At 37.9% G+C, this 12,315-nt stretch overlaps 1 protein-coding gene across 1 annotated transcript; it reads right to left on the bottom strand.

Moving 5' to 3' along the window:
* Positions 1 to 887: 887 nt before the first annotated feature.
* On the bottom strand, positions 888 to 10,355 carry LOC143158866 (nephrocan-like). Its single transcript, XM_076335319.1, has 4 exons — positions 10,330 to 10,355; positions 9,167 to 9,311; positions 3,272 to 4,173; positions 888 to 1,335 (listed from the first exon to the last, which is right to left on the bottom strand). The coding sequence occupies exons 1-4, from the start codon at positions 10,353 to 10,355 to the stop codon at positions 888 to 890; spliced, it is 1,521 nt and encodes a 506-aa protein (XP_076191434.1).
* Positions 10,356 to 12,315: the final 1,960 nt, after the last annotated feature.

Below are 12,315 nucleotides of genomic sequence, written 5' to 3'. Positions count from 1 at the left end.
CCACGTGAAGTACACCTAGCCCAAAAGTATACTCACAGCACCTCGAGCTATATTGTGGTCAATTAGCTATTCAGCTACCAAAATAAACTCTTCCAAAAACTTCATCTCACTGGACCTTATCCTAGTATTTGCCAGAGGTAGAGCTCTATTTCCTGAGAATCTCCCTTCTTCTGTTTACAACAATAGAATCGGGTCAAATTGACCCCAGTGTTTTCATTCCTCACTACTAACTAACTTTGGAACTAGTATTAAATCTCATTAACCAGGACACTGATCCTTCTGTTTATTGCATTTGCTGTGATGAAGATGAGCCTTCCGTGTTTTGCCTGGAGCTCGGCTAATTCAGTCTAATGTCATTTAAAATAGTCTAAAATAAACAAAAGAAGCAAATATTTCAGGAACTGAAATTCACTTCTCAAAAGCAAGAATCTCTGAACAACCCTGAGAAATTGCCCGCATCAGTGTAACTCTCCATCTCGAACTGCAGACCTGTTGAGTTTGAATGTGTTGAATGCCACACTACTAGGAGTAGTATCTTGTGGTATTGCAGGATTTTATTTATGGGTTTTTTTAATGCAACTATAAGAATGGTCTACTATAAAAAGGTCCATACAGAGTTACAGACTGCTTTTCTAGGAGTTAGTAATTGTATTCTTACTTCCCTCAAACTACATAGTACTAATGGCATAGAAAAAACATTTTTTTTATGATTTTCGGTTTACAGTGGCATCCTTTCTATAGCCCTTCTGTCACCAGCTATTAAGTCTTACAGTACAAATTAAAGAGGAAAAGTTAATGGCAGACCAGCAGGCTGGTTGTCAGTAGAGACGCTGGTGGTATACGCAGCTCTGGATAGCTTTAAGGTTCACCATAGATTAACCATGGGGTTAATCTAATTCATAATCATAGTAATCATCATCTGTGTTTACTCCAACGCTGGAGGCCTCATTGGGTTTCATTTTCTTTCTGTCCTCTTTGCCCCTTTCCATGGAAGACAGATTATCTTCACACTGCTGCAGAATCTTTTTGGAAGACATCCAACTTTCTCCTCGGCTTTCTGCCGGCGCGGCACACTGTCCTCCCCTGACATCCGTTCCTTTGGCCACCAGCGCTCTTCTGGTTCTGAGAAGGTCACAGGTGCAGTTCCAGGGGTTTCCATCTAAATACAGATGACGGAGACGAGGTAAATACTCTAAGACTTTGCGATCCAAGGCAGATATCTTGTTGTTCCGTAAATTTAGAACCTGAAGCTGTTTCAAGTCCTTCAGCTCTTGTTCTCCAACATCCTCTATGTCATTTCCCTTTAGATCCAATCTAGCAAGGGTGTCTGGAAGTCTGAATAAAAATAAAACAACACAAATATGTTATGTTCATCATATTGAGTCTGTTTGTGTAAGTGGTATTTGGTGGTGGCTATTTGCCCAGGCACATCTGACATATTAAATAAAACTATTGCTAACAAAAATGCAATCTTCTGCAAAAAAGATGTGGTCCTGAAGTTTTCATGTCATTTTAAGTTATAGGAATACTGCCTATGCACAGTTGAGCTGTTTTCCCCAATTATTGCAGCTCTGACCTGTACTGACTGTGGTTCTGCAACTGGACTAAACAGCGATTTTAGTCCTACTGTACTATGAAGAAAGTTATATGTTCAGTTGAATGTCAAGCTTAAAAATGCATTTTGTACTCTTTAATGCCATAAGTATGCCAATGACCAAATTATAGCAGCATTAAAGACCAAAAGTTGAGAGAAGCATGGCAACACCGTTCCTTCAAGTACTTCTTGAAGGGCATCTACCACCTCTCGGGGCAACCTGTTCCAGTGTTTCACCACCCAAGTGAAGTGGATTATTTTCTTCTCAGAAAAAAACAAATGAAGCTTTCTTTCTCCTTATTCCTGACAAATAACTGCTAAGACCCGTTGACTGTGGCACATTAACTATATTTTTAGCCTTTGACAATGGTGACTGAGTTCTCAGATAACTGTCAGAAGTAATGCTTTTATTTCTGTATATCCATGTGTACCTGGTGATCACCAGGCAATTAAATGAAGTACATAAATTTTACATCTTGTCATTTTTTCCCTCTTTTACGTTTACAGCCTCCCCTTGAAATCTATATTCATTGCCGAGTTGAAAAGAAAAGTCCCCAATATCTCTTTAAAAGCTGTACTGTTTAAAGGCTAATAGAGAACTCCTTCCTGTTAATTCTCTTGACTACAAAGGTTGTAAAATAAGATGGATTAGACAATACTAAAGTAACTAGAAAGCATTAAACACTCCTGTCAAGCTAGACTGAAATCAAATATTTATACACACTAAATCACTTTCTGATTATAAAGCTGCTGCCAAATAGATTCAAATGCTAAACGAATTGAAATTCTACTGCATTATTTATTTGGGCTAGTTAAACCTGTCCACAAGCCATAAAAATAAAATTTAATAGCGCAGTTGTGTTAAAGAAGTTGATGTTAATGGAATTACTTTGCTATTTTTATGCCATCTTATTGCACAGCTTTTTGAAATAATAAAATTGCCACTTTATATCAGACCAGCCCCCATTTGGCTTAATATGCCTCCTCTGATAATGGCCAGGACCAACACTCGGATGAATGTGAGAGAGCCTGTAAGCAGGGCATTAATGAACAGTGTGCCCAAGGGATGTTTCTTCTGTGCTCCTTTGACTGGAATTTTGCTTATAGCCTGAAGCCAGAGAGCTTATACGCATAATTTGTGAATTTAATGAAGTTGGGAATGCTAATATCCACTGAAAAAGCACATTCTTTTTGACCAGACTCAGCTCCTGAAATCTTAATATTTTAACAGTAATAAACTCAGTGTGCGTTGGTAGAAACATCAGCTTTAAAACTGCTGTCTTTCCTTTTTATTGAACGCTCTATTAATTTTGTGTTATAGGAGAAGATAAATCTAAGCAGCAGTACAACTTCTCTGTAATCATTCTGTTATATTCTCCTAGCAGGTTCCTCTTATTCGTGTGCTAATTAAACAAAGTAGTCTCACTGGCAGGGAGAGATGTGAAATGAGTAGATTCACTGGGGGCCACAGATCTAATGAAAACAGCTCTACTTCTATGCTGAGACTGCTTACAAGACTGCTAATTAGTGCCAGTTATGGCAGTGGGTTTATAGTATGGATAGACTTCTACCATGGCTGGGTCTGAATGCATATTTTTTTCCAGTTTGGCCCTCATCCTCATAATGTAAGGAAGGAAGGATGACACCTAGGAACCAGCTGTCCTCAGATTCACTTGCCTCAGCGGAATAGAAATGAGGAGATTCTGTTCCAGTGCCAGATTCGAAAGCTGTGCACACTGCTGAAGAGCTCCTGCCTCAAACATGCTAACAGCGTTGTTGTCAAGAAACAAGTGCTTGAGGTCTTGTAGTCCTTGGAAGTCCTGCGCTGTCACCCTTTGAATCAGGTTATTGCTGCAGTCGAGCTTCTGCAATCTGCCAGGCAGCCTGAGTGGCATAGTGTGGAGCTGGTTCTTAGAGAGCTCCAGTGTTGTTAAGTTAGGAAGAAGCTGGGCACCATCTATTGATGTTAGCTGATTTTCTGACAGGGAGAACTCAGACAGGTTTTCTAGGTGCTTCATGTCTCGAAGTCTTATTGTTTTGAGTTGGTTTTTCTCTAATTTTAGTGACAGAAGGGATTTAGGTAGGTCAAGAGGCACTTTTGTCAGAAAGTTGCCACTTAAACTGAGAAACTGTAGATTTTGGAAAGATGCAAAGAAGTTGGTGGGGAACGAGTTCAGTTTATTATCAGCCATGCTCAGATACTTCAGCCTAGGAAGCTTAAGTGGTGCAGACACAGAGTCCATGTTGTTGCCGTCCAGAATCAGACTTTGTAAATTGCAAAGGGAAGAAAATGCACTCGGAGGCAGAGTCGCAATCAAGTTGTTCCGAATATCGAGCACCCTTAGTTTCATCAAACCTTCAAAATCAGACGCATGCAGAGCGTTGATGGAGTTATCAGCGAGTTTTAAAATTTCAAGGCCGGATGGGAGGAAGGTGGGTATTTGTGTTAGCTGATTTTTGTAGAGTTCCAGGGACTTCAAGGTGCTCAGAGCTTTGAAAGTGTTGTTTTCTATTGATTCTGTGCCACTGCATGACAGGACCAGCTCTTCGAGGGCTGACATTCTCCTGAAGTCCGTAATCTTAAAGAGAAAAAAATAATTCATGTGATAGTACACCATCTATTTATGGATCTCCTCATTGGTTACTTCTTCTGGATGCTCTGACAATTGCTAGTATATCTTGAGAAACTATATATTTAGCATGAGAAACTAAGAGAAATGGTAACGATAGAGGTGTTACTATAGGTACCTGCGGTTTGCCAGTATTTACTTACATTTCTATAATTCTGTTGTTTAAGGCCATATTGTGTCTGGTTTTGAGCAAGTACACGTTTGAAGAAGGAATATTCCTTTTATTTCTGCCTGGTGGATAGCCTATGTAAAATGGAGAGCTAATATCACTAGTGGCAGAAATCTTTGTGGAGAGTAAATGGTTGTTAATGTTCACTGCGCTCAATGGAGCTTGCTGGAGTGGTTTTGAGTTCATCATACAGCCATTTCCATGTATCAGCAGTATTGTCACTGCAGCATGTATTCCCCAGAGGAAGTACACGTGGATATCATCACCTACTATAAAGATATCATCACCTACTATAAAGTTTTGGCAGGAAACTAAAATCCGACGCTTGTATTTCTTCTCTCCCCCCACTATCTCTCATTTTCTTTAAAGTAAAACCCTCACATATTAAGATGACTAAACCAAAAGTGTCAGATCAGCTTGGTCTGAAAATCACCTCTGTGGAACAGATTGCCTTTACAGGAACTTAGTTTTTGTTAGTCAGTAATAAACACATGGTTTGCAGTGGTAAATGGAACTTGGATGTTGGCTGTGACTATAATATACAAAGGCATACTAATTGTTTCATTATTTTTCTGCTCTGTTGGAACCTGCTTGTTTACAAAGCTTGCCATCTTGTGTCTCAAGTTAAGAAGCAAACTTAAGTGAATCTGGCAGTTTCCTCCAAGCCGAGATATGGGGAAGCATGCAATGAGGGTGAACACAGGAGTTCTCTGAGCAGACCAGTTGCTTAAACAGTAGTTTTCTGAAATTATCAGAGATGCTGCCCATTGACCTAGGTGCTTGATTTGTAAAAAATCATTTCTATGGGAATCACAGAAAGCTCAGAGCAAGATGAGCAGGTGTTCTGCATGGGAGAGGTGGGAAGGAGTGTCCTCATCCATTTTCCCTTCCCATGTCCAATAAACATCTCACTACAGGTCTCAGGAGTACCACATCGGTAAGAGATGTTAAACTAACACTATAGTTTTCATGCTATTTCCCCCAGGGCTTAGTAGCTACCAGCACATTTTACTCTGAGAGAAGCTATAAAGCATGTTCTACAGGATAACCCCTCATCCCAGTCAGGAATCAACACGGAAGGCAGGACAAGTCCTTTTGCAGCACAGGTACTGGGTAGTAATCTTGTTCTATGATCCTGATTGAATACATTTGGCTATCATACTTGTGTATGTGAAATCAGCTTATAAAGGTGACTGTTAAAAGATTCCTTCCAGCTTCATTTATCCAACTCTTGCATGTTTTTTGGTTGTATCTCTTTACCTTAGCTACAAACTGCATTTTAACTTCTGTTAAAATTAGAGCTCACACAGCTGTGAAAGAGGAGTCAGATTTCATTTTGCTTTGGTATCCTTAGTTGTCACTACCTTCTGATTACATTTATTCGTTCTTGTAAAGTCACTTCCAAGCATTGCAAGATTTGATGCAGTTAGTGAGAAGGTATAGATATGGAACCTCTATTGATGCAGGGTTCTCCATCAATTACGTTTAAGTTCAATAAGGGAATGTACCTCCATAAAAACCCTTATATTCTCAACAGTAAATAACAAAGTTGTCCACTTTCTATTTTTTCTATAAATGCAGTTTTGTAATATATATATATTGCTATATAGCAATTACAGAATTGCATGTCCAGTTTTGGTCATGATTAGGAGGCTAATCTTGCAAAGCTTTATCATGAGAAGTCCCATAGGAATGAACTGCATTGCTCAAGGGCAGAAAAGCATAGTCATATGTAAGTGATAAAACAGTCTTAAGGAAATTGAAACAAATGTGAACCTTCCTAAGTTCAACACGTTTTCTCCTGTAAGTTCAAAAGCAGTATTTCCTGTTTTTCCTCAGTTGATTGCTGTATGTCTCCAAGATGCTTAATTTTCATCTTATTAAGTGACAGCGAGCTACGTGAAGGTCAATGTATAGACATTCATTCTGTAATAATGTTAGGCTTCCTAATGTGGATTATTATAATTTCTATTTTCCACCTATTTGGTATGCTTTGCCAGGCTTTGTGACCTTGCTGTTGTGAGACTTAAACATTTATCCATGCTGTTACAAACCACCCAGTCTTTCTAATGTGAATCAAGACATTTGAAAGCCTGTCAGCTCTCTCTCTGCTACAAAGTGATGTTTTATTCTCTAACTGGACTGTCTGTGAAGTGATACTAATATAGTTTTACATTTTAAAAAGTAGATCTCCTGAAAATGGGTCTAAGATACTGTTACTTTAATAGCCACATTTTAATAATTTTGTCATTTTTTTAATGACTTTTTTTTTGCTTTTGGAATTTTTGTGAACTGGGATTTGTTAGAAGCAGTTTCTTAACCCAGTCCCCTATTGTGGGCGCCAGATAAACAATTTTCTCTTAGCAGATAAACCCCCACGTATTAATACAGTTAGAAATAAACTTAAAGTGAGAGTAAGCAGGTTGTAGTTGGTCTTCAAATCAAGGAGGAGGCAGAAATTATTGAAAAAAAGATGCTAAAAATAATCTAGTTTTGTTACTATGAAGTCTGTTTATAACAAACCCCAATTTGTAAAAATACCAAAAGCAAAAATCCCAGCCAGTGTTTTCAATGATGATCAACCCTGTCAGAACAAATACAGAGTTGATCTGGGTAAAAAAGATCTACCTTTTTTCTTGTTTTTCTTCAAAACATACTGTATTTAGCATACAAATATATCTTCTTTTCTTTTTCATTTCTTTACAATTTTAATAATAACCAATGCAAAGTAATGTCCAAAAGTAATTGGTGCTCAGTTTGAAACAATGTTTGTTTATTCTTCTGAGGCAGCTACTTGCCAAACCATACTATATGTGAACGCTTACATATAAAAGTCTCTTGGAGGTCAGCTGTGGAAAGTCTAGGCTTCCATTCAATGTCTTTTTGAAAATACGTTATTTTCTCTAAGATTAGGTAAATGAAGGAATTTAAAAAAAGAAAACAAAAAAACCACCAAAACCCCCAAAAAACTATAGAGTTTTTTTAGCGGTTCCAGACACATACTTTACAAGTGGAAATCAAAACCTGTTTCTACAAGCACTATGATATGTGCCAGTGAAGTTGCTCAGCTGTGTAAAATTAAGCATATGTATTTATGATGTCAAGACCTCAGAAGCATAATTTGTTGCATGGAAAGAAAAGTGAAAAATATATTCACAGACCCAGCCTAATCTTAAGGAAAGAATCTACAAAACTACAGGCAGATAGCATGAAAGGACTTACTTCCTTTCAGTACAAAGTCAGTAGTAGAAGTAAGGCGTACTGATTGCTCAGTTGAATTAATGTATAAAGTGAAAAACTCTCTCCTTAGGTGGTTTCACGCACCATTTGTTCTGAACACTCATAAAACATTTATTCCACTACTCTGTTCACTTATATCCAACATTTAAATGCTTTATAACACCCGTCTTTTGCTCTAGTCAGAACCTAAGGCCACTTTACTAGTAACTGAGGAGTGCAGGTATGAGCAACTAGCCTAAGAAAGGAAAAATGACTCATCTTCCTTATCTTGGAAAGATAATCGGGGTTAATTAAAAAATAATCGGGGTTCTTTTGCACAGAAAATGTATTTCCTAATAATTCATTTGACAGATCTTTTGTTTAACTAGAGCACATCAATATAGCTAAATCACACCAATGAACTTTGACTCTTGTGGGATGGGAGATAAACCAAGAAAACCAGAGATATTAGTAGTGGCTAAAAGAGAAGTAAACTCTTTCTCACAGTTAAATTGTAAAATTACTGACTATTTCTCAGTGGGCGACAGGTATCCCAGATGCTGCTCTAAGCTGCCTTCTAGCCTATTTCATTCAATCCTGAGAGCAAAATCAAAGATGCCTTTCAGAGCAGTTAAAGTTACATTCTTTGTAAGAGGACAAGCATGCTTATGAGAAAATGTCTCTCTTTTGAATCAAACATTTCTTATTATTTGTAGTAAATCGATACACAGCAAGCATGTATAGTACAGGTGGTTGTATCTCCCTTGTGTCTATCTACAGAAGTTGAATTTATTAAATAAATGTATTTCAGGGTAGGAACCAGAGAAGTACCGTTCCAGAGTGCAGTGCAAAATGAGCATAAACTGACCATGCCTTTAATAACGTGATCCAGTCATGCCTCAAGAAACCCAGAATAAACTTTTTTAATTACACAAATAGCTGGCAGTTTCAGTTTGAAGCTGCTATTGTTTATATGGGTTATTAGATAGGCCTAGCATTGCTTTTAGAAACAGCTCACGCTCTGCCTTAGACTCTAACTTACTTACTCCCTCTGCCATTTCTAATAGCAGTTGTTCCTGACACTTGCAACTCAAAAGGGGGAAAAGAACTTCAGTTTCAGTCATTAGGGAAATGATTCTAGCTATATAAAACCTTTCCATTTACTGTGAAAAAGTATTATATTGTATCAAAAGTACCAAAAGCTTTTAACAAGTTAAAAAATGACTCTGGAAGTCGATGGTTATTTGACCATAGGAAAAACAAGTCAACATTTGGCTCCCAGTTGTAAATTACTATTTTTTGAGTTGCATACAAAATATCATTGTGGCAGCGTGAACTGCTGCTCAGAGACTGCAGGAAAATGAAAACACTATAGGAATATATTTACATATCTTTAAAAAGTAAGTAAAAATAAAACCAGATCTGGCAGCATTTCATCAGTTTTTAGAACATGGAATAAGATTCTCCCTTCACATGAAAGCCACCACCATCTGGGAAGCACAGCTTTCGGCTACAGCGCACTACAGAAAGTATTGCTACTGGATTTTTTCCTACCTGGAGTTGTTTAATTTTGCTGTGACTGATGTAGAGTCTTCTGGTGGTAAAAGGAATCTCTCTGGGGATCTCCGTAGCTCTGTAGCATTGCACTGACTGGGCAGGGTCACAGCTGCATCTTCTTGGGCAAGTGGTACTTAGCCCACTGTGAAAAGAAAAGATGACGACTAAAAGGTAAGATAAATACATCTTCCAAAACAGGAGCTCTGAAATTGTCTCGGCAACATACAGCTTGAATTAAGCACCAAAGTCCTTTTATACCATGAAATCTGATAAAAGGATATTATGACTGTGTATTTTATCCCAGTGAAAAAACAGCAAAAACAATACCGTAATTTGCCTGGGTTAAAATGTTGGCAGGCATTACAAAGAGTGAGAAATTTAAACAGTGATAAGGTGCCTTTACATTTGTAGGTATGTGAAATTAGTGTTATTTATTACCTGACATCTAATCTGCAAACATCCATATTATCTCCAGTTTCCTAGTTTTGTTAAATGTGACACCACAGAATTAGTGGAGAAAAGATAAAGAGCTGTTTTATAGTGGGGCTGTAAAACCTTTGTATCTTCTGTGACCCAGTATTAGAAACAGTAAAAACACAACTACAGCCAACACCGAAGCTTTTTCACTCTTCCTCTTGCATTATTCAGATTCTGCCAAAATCCCAAAACTCAGGCAGCTATTATTTTAAAGCTAAAACATTCTATTCACTTTCTGAATATCTGTGGTACAGCTGAGTGCTGCTGGTTGGTACACATTTTTTAAGATTGGAAAAAATCTAAGTTACCTGTGTGTAATTCCCATAAATCAAAGTTTAATAATTCTTGTATTTGAAAATTACAGGTGTGAAATGCTTGAAAGCATTCAGTATAAATCAAGTGGTAGATGATCAAGAAGACCTATTTACCCCATGACAGATGGAGAACACTGAGGTTTCCCTTAGGGTTTTCTCTCTACTTATTAGTGCTTCTCTCACAGATCTACTAGCTGTGCCAGCTAGAGACGTAAAGTTTTGAAAGACTTACAGTTTGGCTTGTGATTATTTTACAAACTTTCTATGCATTGTTTTTTTTTCCTTTGTACTCAGCAATTTACAACGTACAAAGCAATGCACTTACGAAACCTTTGTATCTTACCATACGGATCTGCTTTGCGCTGTTACCTGCTTCCTTCCATCCTCTCCGTCATACCTTCAGTAGGAGCTAATCCTATTCCTTGAATGCAGAACTAGGCCGGTTATTTTTCCAAGCAGAAGATGATGTCAAGTTGATTTGACAAATGGATAACTGAACTGGGGACCGTCCTTGGTGGGAATGCCTATTGGATGCAGCTGGGTTTACACTGGACAATTGCCATATTCCCTCCTGGAGATCCTTCTGTCTCCTTAATCCCCTACGCCGTGAGTACGGAACTGCAACGCAGCATCTGCTAAACTAAACAGCAAGAGCAGAAACCTTTTCCTAAAACAGCCTGTCAAACTGGCGTGTTTAACAAGCTATGCAGAAAAATCCTGCCTGACTTATGCCATAGTGATCAACTGAGCAAAAATGAGTGGGTGAGCAGGATTAGCAATGGTGCTTTAAAAAAAATATTTTAACTTATCTTGATCTAGGGTTTGGTACCTGGTTTGTAGTTTTGCTTTTTTTTTCCCCTAAGAGTCAAAGTACCCAGACAAAAGTGTAAAACCTTTCTGCATACTGACAGCTACTTGTGTTACATTTTAGCATAGTCTTTTTGGAATAGTCTTTGATCCCGTTTTTCCACTGACTTGAGTTTAAATACTGAGGTCACTAAGACAATAATGCTTGGGATCTTATGTAGGTATTTGTGTTCCTCAAAAATCTCGTCAAAAAGCAAATGCTTTTTGCTCAAGGAGGGTCAAAAGAAATGCAGATCAAACCCCACGGTTTGCAGTTTAGAGCTCTGGAGTACTGCAGAGTCAGTCTGAGAATCCCTTTAAATAAGAAGGGATTGCATCCTTCCCTATTTTGTAAACTGTAAGTCACTCAGCTGATGTTAGAATTCGCAGCTGTAGTTACAAGGTAATGCCACAGTAAGGTGCAATATTCTTGTCTCTTCGCATTTTTAAGTAATATCTATATCCTTGGTCTTTTCAAACTAATGAAAGAAAACTTTATTGGTTTAATAGTTAATTTATGTGATATTAACAACAATGATTTAATCAAGAATGATATTATGTATCCATTAATTTCTGACATATGTCTGATTTCAGCAGCTAGGTATTTTAAAGTGATAGCTATGAAAGATGATCCTATTAAATCTGTTCTGTACAAATTCTGACACGCAACCACCAGAGCTGATGCCTTTGCTTTTGCACAAAACTACGACCTGTGGGTTTTTTACTCATTCTAGGAGACCTGACGGCAACAGAACCGACAAAGAGTCACAGGACTGTATGAGCGTGAGCCTAGCAGGAATATGTGAGCTACGCAAAAAAAAAAGTTAAATAAACATTCCAGGGTCTCCGTTGTGGAAGCAGGACTGGTGGCCCACGAGTTGCACAGCTTTGCAGGGGGATGTTAAGAAAGTCAATCACTGGTGGCCATTTCCTGCCAGCGTTTTTTATGTAAACTCTCCACACCTTTCGATAGGGATTCCTGTGCGGGACTAATGGCATGATATTCCCCTCTGTCATTTCTCTGTCAGAAAGAATGAATGATAGCACCCGTAACCAAAGGTAAACACTTCAGAACAAAACCTGCTAAACCCAAAGTCCATGTCGGGCTCTTTTGTGTTGTTGGCATTTAATATGGACATTGGTTATAGACTATCATGGCAAAGTAGTAAAATATATTGGACAAATTTGGATAAAACATGAGCTTGACTTGATGGAAGTTAGAAGATCTTTCAGGATTGCTGCTTTTATTTCAGATCTGAAGAAAGGCTCATAAAAGACTGTAAAGTTTGGGTTTTTTTTTCCAAATATATCAGTTAGTCTAATAAAAATATTATCTTTTTGTACAAGCCTTGCCTCACGCAAGATTTCAGCATCTACAGTATTGGTGTTTGGGCCTTTTCTTTCTTTACCAAAATCAGAGGTTTGACAAAAGCACACATATTTATGTCAAGATGTAATTTTTTAACCTAAGATTACATTTAGAAAATCACAAAAAAGTAAGATGGCATT

The sequence above is a fragment of the Aptenodytes patagonicus genome, chromosome 3 (genome assembly GCF_965638725.1).
Source record: "Aptenodytes patagonicus chromosome 3, bAptPat1.pri.cur, whole genome shotgun sequence".
Taxonomy (NCBI): domain Eukaryota; kingdom Metazoa; phylum Chordata; class Aves; order Sphenisciformes; family Spheniscidae; genus Aptenodytes; species Aptenodytes patagonicus.
Note: the sequence above shows the minus strand (reverse complement) of the source record. Positions and strands in the feature narration are given on the sequence as shown.

Bases quoted from the DNA above. Each gene is read 5' to 3' on its own strand.
- LOC143158866 (XM_076335319.1), bottom strand. From the start codon at position 10,355: ATGACGGAGAGGATGGAAGGAAGCAG. The intron at 4,174-9,166 runs GTAGGAAAAAAT...TTTCTCTTTAAG, and splicing joins GCAAAATTAAACAACTCCAG to ATTACGGACTTCAGGAGAAT. The intron at 1,336-3,271 runs GCAAGTGAATCT...ATTTTTATTCAG, and splicing joins CTCATTTCTATTCCGCTGAG to ACTTCCAGACACCCTTGCTA.